Raw genomic sequence first — 24,255 nt, 5'->3', positions numbered from 1 at the left:
ATTTATAAAGATAGTGAATTATTATTTTTTTTTTTATATAGCATGATGATGATGGAACGGATTTTAGTGAAACAGGTTTTGAATTTAATGAATCAGATGATGAGGTAATAGTTGTATAATTTTTGTTTGTTAAAGAATATTAATTGTTATTTGACATAAATATTTTTTTTCAATCACTAACTCTAATTTTAGCTTTTGGGAGAATTCATGCAAGAATTTCTGGAAGACGAGGAGCATTTAATTGGGGATCACTCGCAAGGTTTTGCAGAAGCAACACAGGTGTTTAGAAATCTTCCCCTTTATTATCAAGTGGGATCGGGTTTTGAGGTAATGACTTATTCTGCAAATATTTTTTCTGTTTATTTCTTAACTAATTATTTTCTGTAGCTTATTGTTTATTTTAAATTTATATCATTATATTTTAACTTTTAACATATTTTTTTATTTATTTAAGCAGACACGACCAGGACCTTCCAACAGTGGGTCAGCTTATATAAAACACGAGCCTTCTGATATGACTAATGTGAGTATTTTTGAATATTCTATAATATCAGTCATTCAATTTTGTACCCTGTTTATGCATTTTTAAAAATACTGTAATTTATAATTATTATTTTTTTAGTTAAGCAGTGCTATATTCCTTCAACAAGTATCTAGAAGGACAGAAAAATATAGAGGTGATGAAGTTTAGTCATCAACCAAGAAAAACTTCCCGACGTATTTAGGAATGCTCCTTTTGTGGAAATGTCGGAAGATTTAGTTCGTGAACTATTCTACCAGATACTAAAGAAAGTTTGTTGGAACTTAAAACCCGACGATTTGATAAGAATATGTATTCAATCCGATGGACTCGATAAGCCGATTTCAACCACATTGATGCCGTGCAAGGACATGATAGTGAAGATTTTGTCTACCGTCTTGAAAGTCCTACAGTCAAAGACTGCAATTGAGTTGGATAACGGGTTTTTAATAGACGTTATTGCGAAACATCGGAGGAGGAAAACATTATCGCGTAATTTGCGTTAAGATTGATGGATTAAAAAGAGCTCTATTTTGAGCATACCAACAGATGAAGGTTTGTGTTGCGTGAAAGTGTACGCTATAGCCCACCATCATATTATTCAGTATATTTTAGTTTTCATATTTTGTTTTTCAAAATATCACCGACTAACTTTAACACATTTACAATTACTTAATCTAAAACCAAGTTTTATAATATTAATTTTATAATCTAAAGGAATAATTAGGTTTCATATAAGGATGATACTGTGTGTAGACCCCGCCGGATCACATGGCTGCGTAATAATCATTATGATGTGATCAAGAGTCTCTCTGGTTTTTATGCCTCCAACTTCTACTGTGAAAAGTGCGAACAAGCTGTACAGTAACAGAGAAGATCCTAAATGTCATAATTCTTGTTGGATGTACAAAAGGGAAGAATGTCCACAAGATAACACTAATAAAAGGTGTCCGGACTGTAATCGCCTGTGCCAATCAACAAATTGTTTTGATGCCCATAAGAGCAAAACTGGAAATCAAAAATTATCTCTGTGTGACAAAGTAAGTTTAGGCCTTTTTTTTCTCTGTCTTTTGTAATTATTACTGTTTGTGTACAATGATATAGTTATAAGTGTTCTGTCCGTATAGTTTTTTTTAAAATTATATTTTATTTCATTAGATATTTTTTATGCTTTCAGATTTAACAGTGTGGTACATGCCATAAAGTGATACAAAGACGAACGCATTTTATTTCTTCTCACAAATGTTACACCACTAAATGTCCCTCATGTAAACAGTTTGTGAGTGCTGAACAACATAGGTGTTTCTTGAAAAAAATTGATCCCAAACCCCCGTCTGAAAAATTAATCTTTTTTGACTTTGAAACGGATCAATCTACTGGAGAACATATTGTGAATTTAGCAGTAGCCCAAACAGCACATGGCACAGAATATGTTTTTAAAGGTTATACAGTCTGTCACGATTTTTGCTATTGGTTGCTTGATGTGAAACACAAAGGTTATACTGCTATAGGTCATAACATGAAAGCGTAAGTTATTTTAATTCAATACACATATTTGTCTTTTAAAAAATGTTTAGAGTTTATTATAGCCTGGCTTATTGAACAAGGAACTAGACCAGTGTTCATTAATCATGAAGATTCACCACAAGGCACTTCATTTACGTGTTATAGGTTCAATAAATTTCATGCCAATGCCTCTGGTAAAACTGCTATCAACTTTTGGATTAGACGAACTAAGAAAAGGTTATTTTCCTTATTTGTTCAACACTGTCGGAAATCAATCTTATGTAGGCCCTGTACCTGACAAGCAGTTCTATTCTCCGGATTCCATGAGCAGTTCTGCTCGTGCTGAATTCAACCGGTGGTATAATCAGGAAAAGAATAAAGTGTTTAACTTCGAAGAAGAAATTTTAGAATATTGTAGGTTTTTGCAATCCTTGTTTTGAAAATTCTTCAAGGGGTCCGCCTGATGATTGTATGTATTCTTAGGTTCTGAAATCGTTTCATTTTTTATTCTACGATTTTTAGAACCGGAAATATCGTTTGTTAATTACAAAGTGACATATGTCAAACAAAACCGGAAGTGTCATTTCGAAACCGGAAATCAATTTAAAATTCAAGTTTTTCGATTTTATTTCATTTTTAGAATGACTTTTAAATAATAATTATAATAAAGGTTTTAATTAATTTAAATATTTTTGTTATAAAGAATTCTTTTACCTTTTAAAAATTGGCAATCTTTCATTCTGCTATTCTATGTTTACATTCCATTTTGTTATCGAATCTCGCTCATGAAAATTAATATTTATAGCTTTTTTCATCTAAAAGATATTGTTTTTTGACTTTAATTTAGTTTATTATACTTCAAATATGGGTCAAAGGAAGAATTATAGCAACAAACAAAAACGTAAGTTTACTGGAAATCGGTAGACTAACTTACAATCAAACACGCCAAAGTTTAATGATGTTACAACTGCAAGAATATCAAAATTAAAGGACAATGGAACCTTATCTTAAGAAGTAAATGCTCAAAAATTGTCTGAGAAACTTTCTGGACATAGAATTATTGATTTAAAAATTCTTTTGAATTTAATTATGGTTCTTAGCTGTCCAGTTTGTTTGACTAACAATATTACTTTGATCGAAGACTTACGAACTGGATTGTGCTCCAATTTTTCTGTGAAATGCCAGAACTGTTCTTTTATTACTGGATTTGCTTCGAGCAAAAAGAATAAGAACAAATCAGAACTTAATACTTTGGTAGTTTTAGGTCTTCGACTTAAAGTTTCGTTGCTGGAAGGAAATTGTTCTGTTTGCTAAGGAGTCTAGAAGTTAATTTAAAAACAACTGTTGCTGATGTTGCTAAAGAAATGATGAAAGCTGCGGAGGAAGTCAAACTTTTAAAATCTGTTGCGAAAACTGTAGTGAGCTGTGGAGTTTCCCTAGATGGAACCTGGCAGAAAAGCGGCTATTCATCTCTGAACGGCTGCATCAGTTGCATATCAATTGACACAGGAAAAATTTTGGACATAGAAGTCATGTCTCAGCTTTGTCGATCATGGGGCAGAAGTGGGAAAAGGACAGGAAAAATCATCTATGTCGGAATCACGAAGGATCAGCAGGTGCCTGTCGGTGCTTACAGAATTTTTGAGAGCTCTGAAGAAGTACGCCAGCTTTGCTACACGGAATATTATGGGGACGGTGACTCCAAAGGATTAACACTGTAAAGGACATTTATGGTTTGAATACTGTTAAAAAATTTGAATGTATCGGCCATGTCCAGAAGAGGGTAGGGTCTCGATTGAGAAAATTAAAAAAAGCAAAGAAATGGCTGAGTGGGCGAGGAAAGTTGACAGATAGTGTGATTGACAAATTACAAAACTATTATGGGATCGCTATACGTAGCAATAAAGGAAATTTGGATGATATGCAAAGTGCAGTAATAGCATCTTTCTATCACTGTTGCTCTAACAAAATAACATCGTATCACGGCCAGTGCCCTGACGGAGCTAATAGCTGGTGCAAATTCCAGAAAGCTAAAGCTTTAGGCAAAAAATTTATTGAAAAATCTCCAGGACTGCCAAAAGATGTTATTAAAGCTATTAAACCAACATATGAGCAACAGTGGGATAGAAAATTATTAGAAAAATGTGTACATGGTAAAAAGCAAACGAAAGTTTCAATGCTGTCTTATGGAATATTATTCCAAAAGAAACATTTATGGAACTTGGAACTTTACAACTTGGCATTAGAGCAATTTAATGAAGGATCTGGGGGATATTAGCTCTTCTTAGTAAGTTAGGCATTGGAAGTTAGAGACTATACGCTCTTAGGATTGAAAAAAGTAAATTACGAGCGTATAAATGATTCGCTCCGCCACTTAACTCCCAATGCCAAATTGCAAAGAAAAAAAATTACGTGCCAAGAGATTGAGAAAGGGTGTTCAAGATGAGTCAAAGGAAGGTGTTATGTACCTACCAGGAGAATTTTACATTTAAATAATAGTAAAAAATTAGATTTATTCATCGATAAAAACTTTAAATGTATTTTTCTCCATTTGACATTCTTAAGAAACGGTCAACACCGTTTTTGCAATAACTTGAAAAGTTTTCAATATTTTTACTTAAAATTTGGCATGTTTTCGGTAAACTATATTAACTATGAAATGACCTAAAATATTTACATTCTATTCTATAGTTTTTGATTTACGGGAGCTTTTATCAATAATTTGCTATATTTTTTAAGAAAATCTTATCAATGTATGTATATAATAAGCACATCTTTTTTCTTTTAAAAAAATATTTCTTAGATTTTAGGTCATTTTAAAGATTATTGTTGTATAACTATTTATTGTGTGCAATAGAAATTAAATTTCAGTCGTTAGTTTTTTTTTCTAGAGCGATAACCGTTTGCCAATATTTTGATGAAATTTACCTTAAAAAACCAATTTTTTAAACACTTATTTTAAAAAAAAGTTGTCAATGGTAGGCGGATCTCTTAACTCCACAGATCAGATGTTGATATTTTAAGACGGTCTTGTATGGTTTACAGAAAGGAATTGTTAGATGTGGGAGGCGTCGATCCTTTTGAGTAAGTACACATAATTTTACAATGAGTGTTTTTTTCCTGTAATGATAGTTAATTTAGTATGGATTTAAATTGTATTTTATTTTAGGTATGTAACCATTGCATCATCTAGTATGGCCATATTTAGAAGTGGTCATATTCAGCCAGACACCAATGCTATGGTATCCGTTTCTGGCTACACTACAAAAGTCAATTATAGTCCCGACTCTATTAGATGGTTAGATTTTTCAGCTATGAAAGATGGTATCAGTATTACACATGCGCTCAACGAAACAGGGAAAGTCAGGATAGGTGAACATTTTGTGGATGAATTTTGTGAGGGTGCAAACACTGTGTATCAATATCATGTACACATAAATTTAAAAAAAATATATACAACTTCAAAGACTCATACATTTCATTAGACTTATTACTTACATGAAAAAAATCTTTCCTGAGAGGAATAAAATAGAAAAAGTGCATATTCGTCTCAAACAAAAGAAAAGCCCGCAACAGGAGAAAACAAAATTCGTCGTGGGTAGGTGGGCGGAATCAATAAGACATTACACTTGCAAGGATATATTCCGGATGTTTGTCACGTGGGCTATGAGTCAAACAGGAAATTCCTTTCTTCTATTACCTCTAGTTGCCGCATAATGCAAAGGGGAGAATTTTAAAACTCGTTTCTCCAATTTAAAAAGCGAGCTGTACTGAACGTTTTCTGGACGATTAGAATTTTCAAATCATCGCCCATTATGGTGGATGCCATGCGAAAAAGTTTTTCGTTAAGTGAAAAGATGTGAATTTTAAGAGAATTTGATAATAACGTCGGACCACAAAATGCTTTAGCAGAGCATCTCGGGATTTCAGCGTCGACATTAGCAACAATTGTGAAACAGAGCAAAGAAATCGAAAAAGGATCTGTTGAAGTCGGGGGAAATTCGACGAAAATCATTGAAAGATACCCCTCTTACTGCTCTTGAATCGGAACTGGTAGAATGGTTTAATATCGTTCGATCCATGAATATTGCTGTCAGCGGTCCTTTAATGAAAGAAAAGGCTCTTCCATTAGCAAAGAAGAATTGAGTGACAAACTTTACTGCATCTAATGGTTGGATTGACCGATTTAAGAACCGACATAATTTATGTCAGAAGAAGATATGCGGAGAAAAGGCAGATGTGGACGAAAATGCTATAAAGGAATGGAAAGAAAAGCTGCAAAAGTTGATTGAAGGATATTCACCATCAGACATCTACAATGCAGACAAAACTGGACTGTTCTATGATTTACAACCAGACAAGACGCTTTGCTGTAAAAATGAAATATGCTTTACAGGAAAGAAAAGTAAAATGAGAGAAACGGTTTTGCTTACAACCAATGCAGATGGAACTGACAAGTTAAAACCACTAGTCATTGGCAGATCGGCAAAACCGCGTTGCTTCAAAAACGCCAAGAGTCCACCCACCGCTTATGCAGCTAACAAAAAGTCGTGGATGACTTCTTTATTCAAGGATTATTTGAGGGCCCTTGACAAATCTATGAGGATGCAGAAGAAAAAAATTATTTTATTTATCGATCGCTGTCCTGCTCATCCTCTAGTTTCCAACTTAACTAACGTCAAGGTGCTGTTTTTCCCAGCGAATTGCACGAGTGTTCTGCAACCACTAGTGTGACATTGCGTCACTTAATCTCAATGTTTCTGTTGGGATCGTGACCTAAAAATTAGACCGAACCCTGACCCCTCTCCTGTGACGCCTCACTGTCTGTCGACCTTCACGCCTGTGACCTTCGGCAGCCTTTGATGTGAACACATGGGAGAACGGTTCGCTGCAGTCACCGTTTGCGAATAATTGTAATTTGATTTTTCGCCGTTAGTCTTTTCATTTCAAATCATTCTTTTAGGGAGTTTAACTTCCACTTCTGGCTGTTTATATAAATACCGCCCATTTTTGGGAGCGGGTAGCATTCAAAATCTACGATCCCTTAACAGGGATTTTTCATTTCCACCCCCTTCTCTCTTCGAGAGACGGAGTTTTTTGTTTAATTGCATGGAGGTCATTATTCTACCCCCCGTGGGTGCGTGAGCTGTCCGGCTCGGCTGTGCTGGAATTCTTTTTCGCCATGGATGAATCTTCGGAGGGCAGATTTTGAGAAGTAAGACTCCAGCGGCATCCCACTCCCGCGTTAAAAAAGGGATTTATGTTACATTCTCTCGCCGTTCCTGTTTTATGATACGCCAAAAATGTGGTTTTAAGAAGCTGTCCATGTTAATCTCCACTAATGCCTATCCTTTTTCAATCATGTGCCAGAAATTAGTGTGCTGATGTTATTGCGTTTTTGTGGCAGTGCTCCTCGATGTGTGGTTCAAAAATAAAATAAACAAGGAATTTATAGTGCCTCTCCAGTGTTTTTTTCCCCTTCATTTGATGTCATTGACTCCTACTTTAGGTACCTGTTCACCTTTATCCTGATAAACTTTCAATAATCCTGGTTGGTCAAGAAGGGGGTATGTAAAGATATAAATCTCTGATATGTTTTTTTAGAAATTGTACCTCACCACGTATTTTTATGTTATTGCGGCACATCGTATAATTTGATAATGTTTTATTTTTCGGTCAATTTTAATTATAACAACAGCAACCCATCTAACAACTAGATTTTTGCATTATTCGATCAGTTAAAGTTAATTACAGAAAGTTACTCCTGAGAAGGATAACAGAATCTTTAGATGAACGTGAGGATAAAAAATACAGGCTGAATGTTTTGGATGCATTCTGTCTAGTGCGACAATCTTGGGATCAAGTTTCTAAGAGTACGATAGAAAAGTGTTTTCTGAAAGCGGGATTTTGCGGATCTCAAGTTGAAAGTGGTGAAGTCGACGTTGATGTCCCCATTTCAGAAGAAGTTGCTCCTGGGATAGACTTCAATGATTACGTTACATGTGATGACGGATTGGCTGACTGTGCAACTGGAGTTACCGAAAGTGTTGACTCGTCGGAAACTATGAACAATGATTCGGATGAAAACGATGAAGCTCCTGCTAAAATTGTCCCATTTCTCAAGCCTTAAGTAGCTTAGAAACTGTTAAAACATACGCATGAAGTTTCTGATAATCTTCATAAAGTTGAAAAGGAACTTTTTCGGGTAAAATATCAGGGAAGTCATCAAACGTCCACAACTCAGTTTTTTGTCAAAATGTAACCAATGTTTGTAATAATATTTTCGTCTGATGAATAAAAGTTCATGATTTATAGATTATATTTAGATATTACTAGTAATAAACGACTAATTTCTTTTTGAATCCCGATTTTACGAATGAGCCCGATTTAACGAATAAAATTTCCGGTCCCGATGAATTCGTTAAATCGGGGTCCGACTGTATGTATAAATACAAGCACTTTTAAAACTTATTAGTGTATAGACTTTTTCTACCTAAAATAATATTGAATAATTGCTGTTTTTAAAAGTGTTTGATATAAATTTATTCCTCCTTTATTTGATACTTGAGTCTTCACAAATTCTTGCAAATGTTGAACTTTAGTAATTCAAACTCAATAATTATATAATTACTTTATTCTTATTAGCGACAATTAATCAGTTCTTCACATATATTATTTAATTGGATTTTTTTTCTAAAAAAAAGGACTATTTTTGCTAACTCTGATAGCTCATTTCAGAAACTTATTAAGCTTACTCTAAGGAAATCAGTCCAACCAATTATTTCAAGCTACAAATTAAATTCGCCATTTCCTTAGAAATGAAAGAGAAAAAGAAAGGCCGAATCTACCCCAATCGGTATCTGAATTAAATGAGGGTAGGTGGAGCCTAACGAGAAATGAAAGAGACTTTTTAATGATTGATGACAAAAAAGATTCGAGTAGATTATTGGTATTGCATTTTCTAAAATTATTTTCCTATTGCATCTTACGAAATGTAAACAATCATAACACAATTAAACTTTCACTTAAATATATTTTAGGTTTAATGCACAGAAGAGGGTCTAACATACATGTGTCAAAGCCCAAGACTATTCATGGACGGGACTTTCAAAACTGTACCCAAACTGTTATACAACTTTACACCATTCACGGATGTATCATGGGAAGGTATTATGCATTTGCCTACTGCCTCCTCATGAACAAGGAGAAAACAACACGTGCCCACCTTTTCGACTTACCTAAAGAGAAAGCCTTGACTCTAGGCATGAATTTCAATCCAAATTCAGTGCTGATCGACTTTGTGAGAGAAGATACATATCAGCTTTGTAAGATGGATTTCCCTGTGATGAAGTAAAGGCCTGTTTCTTCCATTATGGACAGAGTATTTGGAGGAAGGTAAAGTATGATTGTATTATTCAAGGGTCAAAAAATCAAGGACACAGATCTATAGGACAATTAAAGTTAATAGAAAAGGCTTGCCATCAAGTTTAAAAAAGATGAAATTATACGGTTTCAAAAAGGAAAGCAATGTATATTGAAATGGCAGGGTAAGACACCCCTATGCATGCTTAGCACGTCATACCGCTGAATTCATCGAGGTATCGTCAAATACAAATGGTGCAGTTCGCAAGAAGCCCACCGTTGTTGCTGATTGCAATAAAACAATGAATGGAGTGGATTATTCTGATCAATGCCTGTCAATATAGAGAAATCAATAACGAAAATATTATAAAAAAATATTTCGTTACTTCAAGCAGTAGGAATGTTTTTGTGATTTATTAAAAAAAAGGCGGGTGATTTTACCCAAGTAAATTTTCGACTGGGGTTAATTGAGAACCTAATAGAAAATTCCAGGAGGTTTAAATCAGGTGTCTACGAACAGTTTGGTATTGATGTATCTCAAAATATTATGAGATTGATAACGCTACATTTCCTGGCTTATGTGGACAGTTCTAACTCAAAGAAACAGTATCGAGTAAGAAAATGTGTTCTCCAGTAAAATAATTGATAATAGGAAATGAGAAGGGCGAGAAACTTTCCAAAATGGATCTTATTCTGAGCACTACTTAAAGAAAACTACATTTGCCGAATTAATATTCAGAGTAAGTGGGGATCCTCATAAGAAAATTCAACTGCTACGGTGACAGTTACTATCCCTTCACAGTTAGACTAACAATTAAACCGGAGCAGTTAGCCGCAATATTCAAGAACGGAACTCCTACTGATTTTTGATGTGGTTGATATCAATATACAGCTGGAATCTATCAATCCTACTGGAGTGAGAGATTTTTATCTTTTGATGAGCGGTAGAAAATGTCAACTCACCAGGAAATACATTTGCAGGAAGAGACAAGTCCTGAAAAATTTGCATTGCTTATAAACTACTACGAGTCGTCCAACCAAGCAATTTCAACGATAAGATAGATAAGGATAAGATATTCGATTTTGAATCAGACCCAAGTATTCAGAGATCAAGTCAATTTTATGACTCCAGTGGGGAAGAATCTACTTTTTAAGGATATGATGCTTGCGCAGAGTTTTGTTCTTGACTCTTTTACTTGAAGCATCGTAGGTTGGTTGATTAATTTCAAGGACCATTTCCTGCTTGGTATGAAAAAGTCTTAGAACTTTTTTTCTTGATGGACACAATAGTCACAACAAAAGTTTGGAACTTCATAATTTAGCGAGAGAAAATAATTTAATTATCTTAACCTTTCCCCCACATACAACTCTTCGACTTCATAATAAATGCTGAGTGGAGACATGAACAAGAAGTACGAAAGGGGGTGTTTAACAATCCAGATAGGTGCGTTATAATTTACGAAGTTGTAAAACTGTTCAACACAACTTATTCACGGGCAGCTCTTGCAAAAACTGCTGTTAAAGGGTTTAGCAAAACGCATAAATTCTTACAATCCCAGATCACCCAACGTCAGACTTGTAGCAAGAACCTTCAGGCGTTGGGCACCAAACTGATGTGAGCAAAGACCAAGAACAACATTTAACTTCAAGGAGTAGACCAACCTACAAAATCCTCAGGGGAGAAAGGATTAAAACTCTCTTGTGATAGACCTAAGCTAAACTTTTCCATAGCTACTAAGTTTATTCTACCTCTACTGTCACATTTACACACTTTGTGTAATGTAACAATTTACTCTTTTATTTAAATCTTATCTTTTAATTTTCTTAACCTTTACTTCCATTTTTTTATATAACAGTTAAATTTATTTTACGTGAAATTTGTCTTTTCGCTCTTCCTCGGTGGCCAACGCTGTTATTGCACTTCCTGTGGGAGAGTTACACCTCTATTACCACCTTTTTTTTTTCAATTACTTTTTTAAGGGGGCTTACTTAACCAATCTCTTTCATCTGATTTTCAAATTCCTCTTTAACTTGGCTAAAGCTTCTCAGGGTGAACACCAGTTAACGAATTTATTTTTAACTCATCTCGTGCATGCTTGCTAGGTGACACCAAGGGGTGTACCTTCTGCCTTTCTTTCCGAGATGCGGACTTATGTCCGTATACATGGAATTTTTTTTTTTAACATCCTTTTTCTTAAACCTTAAATTTGAATTAAGTCTACAAACCGTAATTATCTTCTGAAAATTGAATATCTACATTTATACCTTTGTGTTACAAAATGTGTCAAACGAGTTTTTTAATAATAAAATAGCGATTTTGTTCATAAATAAATGTGCTGAATTTATTTGTCTCCATTCGGTAATTTTTTTTTATTTTCCTATATGCGGTGAGTACTTGTGTTATTGTTTTACTTCTCTGAAGGAAGTATGCAAATAACATGAAATTTACAACATGCATTAGTGGAGGTGAGATATGCAAATAATTAGAATTTAAGCGCAGACGCACATTACGCGCGCCTGTGGCGCCACTTCAAAGCGCTATTTAAGGCTTGGAGATTTCGACGATTTCAAGTTCGGCAATTGTTTTCTTCTTGCGGTTTTTTCAAAGAACGATCAATTATGCCACGTATTTTTAAATTGATTATTTTAAAACTCGGCTGATTTATATAGGGAATTTTCTAAAATTAAAAAAAAAAAAAATCATAAGTTTGCTATTACAGTGTCATAGCATTGATAAAAATTAAAATTTTTATAAAATCATACAAGGCTGCTGATGCAGTTTCAAAATAATATCTAGTGAGCAGTGGTATTGAAATGTTTTCCGAAGAAGAATTGCGTCCCTCAATGATCCACACCTCTACTCTACCAGCTCCAAAGAGACTTAACTTCAGGCTGGCAATGTCATCTTTCTCTGCTGAGAGACCTAAAGAAAGTCCTATCACAGTGAAAAGGGAGAGTGCTAGTTTCTCTCAACAAGTGCTCAGTGCACAAGAAAGTAACGGTTGGCCTAGAGGGTGCGATACACCAGAAGAAAGGGAGAAGCACATAAAAGATTGTGAAGAAAAGGAAGTAATTTTATTGGACTCCGATGAAATTGAGATGAATCCTGGACTCAGAAATTTCAAAATTGTTTTTGAATAGCTTTTGGAGAAGGTGTGTCGTGTATGTGTATTTTGATATTTTTTTGACATAATGTATATTTTAAAATTATTATTTTTTAGATGGGGGATGAATCTTGCCAATACTCATTTGACTTATGTGCACAATCTACCGAAATTCAATAAGATATTGGCGGATTCTACAAAGATATATTTGTTTAAATGACAGTGGGAATCCCACAGAGAGTTTATTGAGCAGGACACCTCAACCTATATCTTTATAGCTACATTTAAGGCAGCATGGGCTTGCCTTAATTTTTAGCGAGATGAAAAAGTTTGGGGAGAACGTATAATAATAAAGACTCCATTCTAAAAAGGTTTTGTTAACAACTTAAACATTAATGTTGATGCTGAAACGATTACTAAGTACGGTAAAATAAGAATTAGTAAATCAAAACACTTCTTTACCCGGCACAAAAATTGCTAGAAAAAAGCAAAGAGCTGCGGAAAAAAAAATCGAATAAGTATGACCAGATAGATTGTGTACTCTATAAGGCTGGACAATTCTAGACTGATATAGTTTATCTAACTTTATTTTTTCATCTCATTGACGTTAGAAAGGTCTACTTAAAATTTGAAATAAAATTGTACTTAGAATAAATGGTTATTTATTATAAACTTAATTATTGTGATGTGAAAAAAATTTATGTTTTATTTCGTTTTTAGTTATAGTAAACAAATAAGCTAACACAGTAAATCGTTCTCCAAAATTATGTATTGTAACATTTTGTGTTTTCATACGAAGGGCATATCCTATAATGCTTCTTTTTTGAAATAATAGTTTTAGTTTGATACAAAGTTACAAATTTTATTAAATTTAAGCTTGTTGAATAAGTTTAGGTAAATCTTTACATGCGTTTGCTGAAAAACTGTACTTTTCAATATTTTGATTAACGCCAGACACTCACACTCCTAAACTATGAATGTTTTATGTTATGAACTATGTTTTCTTATGAAATTTAGTAACAATGTTACAAACTAGATATACAGTGTTTTGAACTAAAACTAAGTTTCAATTTATATATTTGGTCATGTTACAGCTATATAAACATAAAAAAACTTTTAAAAAAATGAAAAAAAATTGCTGTTTTTCTAGATTTTAAAACTTAACTTATGGTAATTCTTAAAATTTTCATAAACCTTTAGTTCAGAACACAGATAAGGGTCAAAATAATCTGTACTGAAAAAGAAATTGTATTTTATTCATTTAAGGTATTTAATCACCTTTTTTCCGTGAAAATCAATCAAAATATAAATTTTTAGATTTTGATAATTTTATATAAAACAAACGTTTATCTTTCTAAATCCGTTTGAATTTTGTCTCTATGTACAGTAGAACTNAGCTTTCGAGGTAGATTAAGATGTGTATAAGGTTGTGGTTACAATAGATACTATGTAGTTTATTATTTGTCTCATTATTCCAGTTTTTTTGCCATTCTGAATACAAGGTACATTTGATAATATTTTTAACATCTGATAACGTTGATTTGTGATTAGATAGGTTATTTGTTGATTTTGCTGCCCTATCTGCTAATTCATTTCCTAGAATGCCAGTATGTCCTGGTATATCCATCCGAAGGGCATATCCTATAATGCTTCTTTTTTGTAATAATACAGTCTTAGTTTGAAACAAAGTTACAAATTTTATTAAATTTAAGCTTGTTGAATAAATTTAAGTAAATCTTTAAATGCGTTTGCTGAAAAACTGTATTTTTCAATATTTTGATTAACGCCATCTCCTCATGCTCCTAAACTAACGGGACTTTTCTTATGAAATTTAGTAACAATGTTACAAACTAGATATACAGTGTTTTGAACTAAAACTAAGTTTCAATTTATATATTTGGTCATGTTACAGCTATATAAACATAAAAAACTTTAAAAAATTTGCTGTTTTTCTAGATTTTAATACTTAACTTTGGTAATTTTTAAAATTTTCATAAACCTTTAGTTCAGAACACAGATAAGGGTCAAAATAATCTGTACTGAAAAAGAAATTGTATTTTATTCATTTTCACATCACTAATTCATCTTTTTTCCGTAAAAATCAATCAAAATAAAAATTTTTAGATTTTGCTAATTTTATATAAAAAAAAAAACGTTTATCTTTCTAAATCCGTTTGAATTTTGTCTCTATGTACAGTAGAACTTAGGTTATAGCATTTTTTGCAAAGCTCTGGCACGAAATATTGAAACCGGAAGTTGTTTTCTCTCAGGCTGAAGTCGAAGTTTTACTACTTTTGGTTTCAGTTTCTGTTTGAAATTATCGTAAATGACGTATTACTGAAGAGACTTGATTTAAAATGAATTTTATTATTATGTATTTGGAATGGCAACAAATTTAGAGACTAGTTTGAAACTTTGATCTGGGAACAAAGTCAATAATCAGATCCTTGTTTATTTTTAAACTTGCGATAGCGTTTTGAATTAGTTACCTTTCAATTGCTTTTATTTTTGATAATTTCTTGTTAATTTTTATTTTATTGTTGTGTTATTTAGTTTTATTATCGATATATTTTGTTTTGTTGCCGTTATTTCTTGTTATTAATTATGAGAAAATCTATCGCCAGAAAACGAAAACGTCGCTTCAAAGGAAATCAGTTTTCATCACGAAAGTTGCAAACCTTGCAACGTCTGTAAGTTTTACAAAAATAAAGTTACTGGCAATCGCATAATAGATGTGCAAATTTTGAACGATGTGTTCATCGAGTTGAGTTGTCCAGTGTATTTTGCTTCTGAACTTTATTTGATTGCAGATTTGGACATGTTCCCATTCATCCCTGAAATGCAAGGAGTGTGAATACGTAAAAGGATTCACTACTTCAAAAAATTCAGAATCTGCTCCTGAAATTAACAGTAGACTAATCTATGGAATGAGACAAATTGGCAAAGGTTTGCAATCGGCCAAAAAATGGTGCACAATGTTGAATCTACCTCCACCTCTTCCTCGCAGTGCATATTTGAAGCAGCAACAAAAATTACTCGAAGCTGTTAAAAACGTTGCTGAGAAATCAATGACAACTGCTGCGAAAGAAATACATAATGAGTGTGAGAAATACATAATAAGTGTCAATCGGACATAATGAGTGTCTCCACAGCTGAAATATTTGAATGTGGAGTCTGTCGATGGCACTTGGCAAAAGAGGGGCTATTCTTCACTCAATGGATGTGTAGCGGCTTTGTCTATAACTACTGGTAAAGTAGTTGATGTTAGAGATCATGTCGTCATACTGCAAAATGTGCAAAAAATTGGGAGAAAGGCCTCGCAACTCAGTTTTAAAATCTTTAGAAGCTGACCATAATTGTCAACAAAATTATTCCGGGACCGCTGCAAACATGGAAGGAATCGGGGCACAAAGAATTTTTAGTCGTTCAGAACGCTCAAATATGTTGAGTATTATGGAGACAAAAGCTCCAAAGGCTTTTTAAATATTCTTACGAACCCAACAGTGTCACTAAAATGGAGTGCATTGGACATGTCCAGAAACGAGTAGGATCTAGACTATGAAAGCTGAAAAATAAGACGCCAGGCATCTCGGGTAGAGGAAAGTTAACGGATGTCTTCATCGATAGACTCCAAAACTACTATGGCATTGCTATTCGTAGTAATGTTGGAGAACTTGAGTGTGTGCAGCAAAATGTTATTGCTGCATTATTTCACTGTGCCACTAGCAAAGTCAAATCGATGCATGGACAATGTCCTCAAGGAGCAGATAGTTGGTGTTTTTAACAACGAGCTCTCCATGAAGGTAAACAGTCAAAAGAAAAGCACGCAGGCCTTCTTCAGAAAGTTTTGAATGTAATAAAACCTGTGTATATGGACCTTTGCAAAAGAGTACTTTAAAAAAAAAAATGCGTTCATGGAAAGACTCAAAAGGCAAATGAAGCATTCAACGGAATGATATGGCAGCGTGTCCCAAAGGAAGTGTTTGTGGGTTTGAAAACTCTTCGCACCGGAGTATATGATGCCGTCGTGCAGTTCAAAGAAGGGTTTTCAGGCTGTATCGAAGTTTTTAAGGAACTGAATATAGCTGATGCTGGTACGTTTACAAATTTAGGCTACCAACATCTGGATAAAACTCGCATTGTGATTTCATTTCGTCAATCTCTCAGTGGAGTGAAGCAACGACGCAAAATATTGAGAGCGAAGAGGAGAAAAAAGTTTGCTTCTTCTGAAAACAAAGAGGGTGTCTCATAAGAGTGGTGAATTTTAAAAACTTTTGATAATCGGACATAAACATTTTTTATTTGACATTTTTTATTCTACATAGTACAACCCAGTGCATGAATGCACATTCATTCCATGCTTATACACAACACCGTTGGACAAAACCATTTTCTGTCAAAATTTTTATTACTGCAGCATATTTTTTTTTATTTACATGAATATTTTCAATGTATGAATTTAAATTATTATTTCATTCTTTTCTCTTGAAATTAATATACGTGCTTATAACATTGAATATCATTAGGTATAATCATAGATATAATGTGAAATGTTTTTCAATTTGTTTTTGCATTTCACTTTATCAAAGTGGCTTAGAACTTTTTTGAATGTGTTTTCATCGTTTTTATTTTCATAGTAAAATACAGTTACTCAATAACTTTTTATAATTATTTCTTGAATTTTTCAATGCACTCAAAAAGAAAAAAACCATATATAAATCAATGTAAAAGCATTTTTATGAATTATCGAAGCAAACAAAATAAGAAAAAATCTTATAGCTCAGATTTTCAAACACTGGAAAATGTTTCACCATAGTTCAGTGCTTGATTTAGTGTTTCAAAATCATTTCAAGCACAAATGATATTATTATATTAACGTACTTAGAAGTTATTCTGTAAAGTGTACGTATCTCAAATTTTATAAATTTCTTCCATCTTTTACTCAAAATTTAAATATTGCGTAAAATTTTTTAAAAAATGACTATTTTTTTGAGCAATAAAAATTTTATTATTTGCATAACCAGGCAGTTTAATCTAATATTTTACAATTATATATTAATAAAGTTCAAGTATAATGTTATTTTGTATTTTTCTCAAAATGCATTTTTCCGATTTTTCAACCATTGCAAAACACAAAATCTCAAAAACTTTTCATTAGATTTACCTCAAATTTTTTTTTGCGCATTCGTATTAAATGATTCTAGAGAATGAACCATGCTTTTGGTTCTAAACTAATTTTCTCACATTTTGTAGGAGTTATCTTGAAAAAAAAAGTTTCTGATTTGTAGCATTTTTACCAGTATTTTATTAAAATGGTTGCTAATTTTTAAAATATTGAATTACAGAGCTATAAGTGGTTTATTCCCGGCAGCAGTGGTTTCTAATTCTTTAACACTTAACAGAATTGGAAAATGTCAATTTGTTTTGCATATACATCAAATTTTGACACTTTTTGACTTATAAAATAAAAAATTCAAGCTAAAATAATAATTTTTGCTGTTTATTTTAAGTTTAAATAGCTCCTGTAATAAATAAACCAAAAAAAGTATAAGTCAATCAAAAATTTCAAAATGTTTGTGTCGAAGATCATCAGATACCTTAAGTTAGGTGTGGTGTCTGGCTTAAAAAATATCTCACTTGAACCAATCGCACACGTTTCAATTTTTTTAAAATTTTTTAAAAAAATTCATCATACAGGCAGTCGACTTAAGGTATCCGAATACCTCAAAATTTTTTTTATTTTTTATTACACTATTTTATTTGTCAGTTCATTAGCTTTAAGAAAATGTCAAGTTTTTGAAATTAAAAGAATATTCGAGATATGGATTACAATGCAATTTGTCATTGAATTGCAAAATGTGCTCTTTTTCCAGAGGTTTCACTTCTACTTCCAAAGTGAACAATTTAAACAGCATTAATTTTCTTGCTGTTTTTGGAATGAGATTAATTGGCAAAGGATTTTCTGCTGGACAAAGATTGTTCAGTATGCTAAACATACCATTTCTATCAAAAAATTAATTTAGAGTGCAAGAACTTAGGCTATCAGAAGCTGCATCCCAAGCGGCTGAATGCTCCATGGTGCATGCTGCGAAGCATATTTCTGCCATTAAAAATGAATGCAGTGAGTGTATCAGTAGACGGTACATAGTAGAAACGAGGTTATTCGTCATTAAACGGATGTGTTGCGGTACTATCAGTGGACACGGGTAAAGTTTTGGATATAGAAGTTTTAAGTCCATTTTGCCGCACGTGTATTAAGAACAAGCAAGTCTCGAATAAGCATGCTCGTTCACATTTGTGCAAAAATCACAAAGGTTCAGCCTCAAGTATGGAAACTGTTGGAGTTCGATTAGTTTCTGATCTCTCAAAAATTCGTTGAAGTCTACATTACACTGAATACTATGGAGATGGGGACTCCAAAGCTTTTATGAGTGTATAAGATGTTTACGGACCTGGTAGTGTAAATAAACTTGAGTGCATAGGGCACGTTCAGAAAAGAGTTGGCTCTCGTTTACGTAGGCTGAAAAAAAAACAACAAAAGGATTAGGTGGGAAAGGAAAATTAACCGACAAGTTTATAGACACCCTTCAAAATTATTATGGTATAGCTGTCCGCAGCAATGTTGGCAATCTCTCTGAGATGCAGACAGCAGTAATTGCTGCTTTTTTCCACTGTTGCTCCACAGATAAACTCCAACTCTTGGTGTACATTTAAAATAGCCGAGCAAAAGGGAAAACCGTTTCGCCACAGTACAAAAGGACTTTCAGTTGCCATCATGAATAAAGTTAAAACATGCTATATGGAGTTGTGTGATAAGAAATTGTTGGAAAAATGCTTGTATGGCAAAACTCAAAATGCCAATGAGAGTTTCAATGGCGTGCTATGGAACACAATTCCGAAAGAAACTTTTGACTTTGAAGCTAGGTTCATTTTTATCGCTTTCGAAATTTAATGGCGGCTCAAAAGGTGTTCTTTCCGTGTTAGAAAAATTAAAAATTCCATAAGGATTCTATACTGTGAAAGGATTTTCTGAAGTTGATATAACAAGACCAACTGATGCCAACAGACATGCATCTCTTTTTGCGAAAAGCAAAAGAAAAATTTTGAGCGGAATAAAAAAAAGAAAATTTACAACAATGGAAAAAAATGGAGGAACATTTTATAACCTGGAGGCTATAAGTTATATAATAACTGCCATCTGCATTACATTGAATTGTCTTTTAATTTTCAGAATTTTTTTCAAAATACAAAAAAAAAAATTTTTTAATTAAAAAAGAGAAAAATTATTTTATTTTAGGAAACATAAAGGTATACTCATAATGTAAAATATTGAGCCTCAAATAATAATTTTGGCTACATTTTTCTATATGTATAACTTTAAAATGCAATTTTCTTAAAATGTGTTTTTTGCTTACTTTTTGAAACGGGGACAAAGATAACTCAGTTTTTGTTGCATTGGTTTGAAATTTTTACACATGTTTTCTTAAGTATTAGTGTTGTTTTGACCTAAAATTTAAAAATTTCATGGCTTTTCTTTCAAAATTATGAAATTTTTTTTTCTTCCGAAATTCATGGTATTCATTAGAAAAATTTTGTGTAACTTTTGATTTGAAAACTCATTAGAAAACTTGAGTTTAAAAAGTATAATTTCATATATTTTAGGTCATTTTGTAGATGAGTGTCCTACTATTGCATATGTCTTTAAAAAAATTTATTTTTATTAATAAACATTTCTCTTAGAGCGAGCCCCGTATAGGGAGTTTTTTGTCAAATTTCAGCAAGTTTTTGGTTTTTTTTTTTTTACAGTAATTTTATTTTTTTTACAATTATATTCATTAACTACACTATAAATATCTATAATTAAAGATTCTATCCTACCAAATAAATTATAAATATAATTTAGAAGCAAAGCCTCATTTTATTTCAAATTCTGTAACAATTGATTATCAATTTCTCATCTTTCTCCTTTGAATATAAGTGAAATAAATTCTTTTTTCATATTTCAATTAGACAAGTGCAATTATCGTTTTCTAGTTGTTTACAGATAAAAAATTCGCATATTTTGTTCATTTATTTAAAAAAAGGTCTTTTTCAAGACCTTTCATTAAGTTATTGTTTATATTTAAGTTTTCGTTAATTATTTGTTGACATTGTTTAAAAATGCCAAGACCGAAGCGTGCTCGAGTAACTGCAAAGGAAAAAGCCAATAAACGTTGGTGACAAGCTCCTGATTTTTCCGAAGCAAATGTTTCGTTAGAAATAGATCCTAATCAGTACTTCCATGCCTAGAAAATTATTTATGTTTGTGATAATGCTATCACAATACATCCAAATTTGAAACAGTCTTGCTCTCTTCTAAATCTAAAAACATTAATTTTTAACGGTGCCTTGCACCTAGTTTATCTTAACTACAACCGGGAGTTCAGCCAAGCCGGTTCCCCGGATGGGCGCTATCATTCAAGCATTCGAAGTGTGTTTACGCTCGGTGTTGGTGAACGAGAAATTTTTGGTGTAAGATCCTCTTTACTTCTCTGCGTGCTCGCTTTCTGATTTTTCATGATTGTCCATACATTGTTAAGGTTGGGCATTTTATGCGAATCTAGTAATTAGGATATAGTAAAATTTTATATATATCGAGTTTTGAGATATAGCCAGCCGAGCATGCAGAGAAAGAGACACGTGTTCTCGAATATGAATTACACGAGGTATTCCAGTGCTCCTTTTCCAAAGAAGATGTTTTTGTTGAATTGTGATAAATAAATGACTAGCTTAATGTGAAGAACCCACGACTCGTGAATTTGTTTTCCCTTGGACCAGTGTTCCTGTGGCCCCACTTATACGACACGTGCTCATGGCAGCTACATCCCAATGTTCTTCTGCGGTTGAAAATAAAAATTAAGTTTCAGTACCACAGTATGCTATAGTGGATGTCACTCAATTTTCCCAACTTTTGAAAGAAATTTTATGTTAGTTTTGCATGAAAATTTTTTTATCAATTACATTTGGATAAAAGCTTGGCATGTCTGTGAAAATGAATCTTGTTTGTTCTTCTTGTTCTGCAAGCAAAAAAGTATCCACATCTAAGACAGATGTGGCAGGAGGAGAAAACAATTGACATTAACCGAAGAGTAGTGCAAAACTTTTTAAGCATTGGTAAAGGATATGCGGCTCTTCGATAGTTTTGCCTGCTTATGAACTTGGATTTAATGTGAAGTAGAGCTCTTAATAATCATAAACATAAGTTGTATTTTGCTAGTCGTCAGCTTTTTAAAGATCATATACATGACATCAGCTCAAAGGTGAAAGATGCGTATGATTTTGAAAACTCCGGAACAATTCTTGATATAGGTGTTTCTTTTGATGGAACATGGCTCACACGAGGACATTTGTCTCAAATTGGGATAGGCTGTGTGTGATGCCACAATTGGCATTACATATTTATTTTCTATCCTTCTAAATATCTTTGATTACTTAAGCTGATTTTTATTAATAGAATTATATTTAAAATAAATCAAAGACTTAACCTCTTCAGACCCAACGTACACATTTGTGCACCTTCGGTTTTAACTACATATCTCACTTAATTTTTGAAAATGCCGAATAAAGACCTAAGGTTATCATTTGTGCACCTTTGTGTTTTCCAATTTCTATAAGAGATGGCGATACTAGTCTTTATTTTAGTAGTTTGAAAGTACTAAAGACGAAAATGGCGAACGCTACAAGTCGTCGAAAAAGTAAGTAACTTTAATCTAATTTATTTTCATTCAAATACTTTCAATATTTTTTATTTCATTCATAAGTTCTTTATTAAGACATTTTTAGCATAAATTTTGCAATTATAATAAGCAAACTATTATAAATCGATGCAATTTATAAGGTGCACGTGTGTGTACCTTCGGTTCTAGTGTCAATTTTTCGAAGCACGCTCTGAGACTAAAATTTTGTTTTGAATGTTATGATATGCATGCAAAGCAATGGTTTTCAACGGATTTTGTTTTTAGTCTTAATTGTGAATATATAATTAATAATTTTGTTGTTGTTATGATCGCATTTCCCACCAGTCCATAAATTAAAATGGGGAGGGGGGCTTAAATATTATAAGAATTTCTAAATAAATTAAAAATTTTAAAAACTTCTTCAATAAAATTTATTAAGCAATAATTATACATGAATCATGCATGTTGCACTAATTAATACGTGTTTTTATTGTTGGAAGCATAATTCTGATTCATTTTTATGCTATCTAGGCAATCCGCCCCTGCAAGGGGAGCAACTAAAAATGCATCATTGTTCGTAGTATAGGAGAATACTTTTAAATTAAAGCGTTAATTAAAATGTCTTTATAAATGGTAAAACAATATTGACTAATTATTATTGTTACTTCATCATTCTTTAGAATATCTGTCTTGGGATGAGATTGAACAAATTATGAATGAAAGTGACGATGAATTGTCTGACGATTTAAGTGAAAATTCTGAGGAGTTATTAATTGATGATCCTCCAGAAAATAGTATAGAAGAGGATGATGATAGAGATTTGACCCAAGATAACGTAACGTCAGAATATGTAGAGGAGCCATGTGAAAATATAGCGGGACCTTCTAACCGGCCTTTGAAGTGGAAATCTAACAAGTAATTTTATTTTTTTCATCATATGTGTGAAAGTAAATATAACCAATATTAATATTACGAATAAAATTTTTAGTGAAATAGTGATTACATAAGTTTTTGAAAATAAACATGCTTTTTTTTTGTTTGTTTCAGAATGGTTCTACGCGGACCAATGATTGATGATGATGATCTAAAAGCTGATTCTAATGTCATGATCAGCCCTTTGGAATCGTTTTTGGAATATTTAAATGAAGATTTTTGGGAACAGGTATCAGCAGAAACGAATTTATATTCTGTACAAACACGCAATCATCGCTCTGTAGATACTACCAAATTTGAAATTATGAAACTTGCTGGTATACATATACTTATGGGTACTTTGAAATACCCTCAAGCTAGATTGTACTGGCAAAAAAACTTATCTATACCATTGATTGCCGAAACAATGTCACGTGACAGATTTTTTGAAATTCGTAAGTATATTCATTTTGCTGATAATACCATGGAGCATACTGCAGATGAAAAGCTATGGAAAGTAAAACTTATAACAAATGCCGTTAAAGAAAAGTGTTTGTCACTGCCTCGTCCAAACCACGTATCATTGGATGAGCAAATGATACCTTTCTCAGGACGTTGTGGATTTAGACAGTATGTACCGTCTAAACCAAATCCACTTGGCATAAAAAATTTTGTTTTGTCTGCTCGAGATGGCCTTGTTCTTGATTTTCAAATATATCATGGAAAAGGCACAGTACCGCCTGAGGATTTGAAGGAACTTGGTTTAGGCGGTGGCATTGTAAAGTTGCTGTCTGAAAGTATCCCAAGAAACTCAAATCGGGTGATTTACACTGATAGGTTTTTTACAGGAATTAAATGTGCTGACTATTTATTGAGAAACGGTGTGTACCAGACGGGTACAATTATGAATAACAGACTTGGAGCAGCAGGGAAAAAAATCAATCGTGATAAAGATATTCGACGTGGAGATTGGGATGAAAGAGTGAGAGAAGACAATGAAATGTGCATAGTGAGATGGAAAGACAATAAATGTGTCNTTATTAATTCTGATCCGGTTCAACTGTTAATTTTCATCATCTTCTGTTTTTATCATCACAATCTTCAATTTGTCAGTATTCTTTAACTTGGCCCACTA

General features: G+C 32.9%; 2 protein-coding genes across 2 annotated transcripts in view; one reads left to right on the top strand and one right to left on the bottom strand.

The window, feature by feature from the left end:
* LOC122271576 (serine--tRNA ligase, mitochondrial-like) overlaps nucleotides 1–24,255 on the bottom strand; it is a 584,968-nt gene that overhangs the window by 472,460 nt on the left and 88,253 nt on the right. The gene's annotated exons all lie outside the window — the stretch shown is intronic.
* On the top strand, nucleotides 22,018–24,243 carry LOC122270374 (piggyBac transposable element-derived protein 3). The gene is made up of 3 exons (XM_043047440.2): nucleotides 22,018–22,226; nucleotides 22,889–23,123; nucleotides 23,256–24,243. The coding sequence occupies exons 1-3, from the start codon at nucleotides 22,199–22,201 to the stop codon at nucleotides 24,241–24,243; spliced, it is 1,251 nt and encodes a 416-aa protein (XP_042903374.1). The 5' UTR covers nucleotides 22,018–22,198.

Source organism: Parasteatoda tepidariorum, chromosome 8 (assembly GCF_043381705.1).
Source record: "Parasteatoda tepidariorum isolate YZ-2023 chromosome 8, CAS_Ptep_4.0, whole genome shotgun sequence".
Taxonomy (NCBI): Eukaryota; Metazoa; Arthropoda; class Arachnida; order Araneae; family Theridiidae; genus Parasteatoda; species Parasteatoda tepidariorum.
The sequence above is the reverse complement of the archived record's forward strand: the minus strand, read 5'-3'. Positions and strand labels throughout refer to the sequence as shown.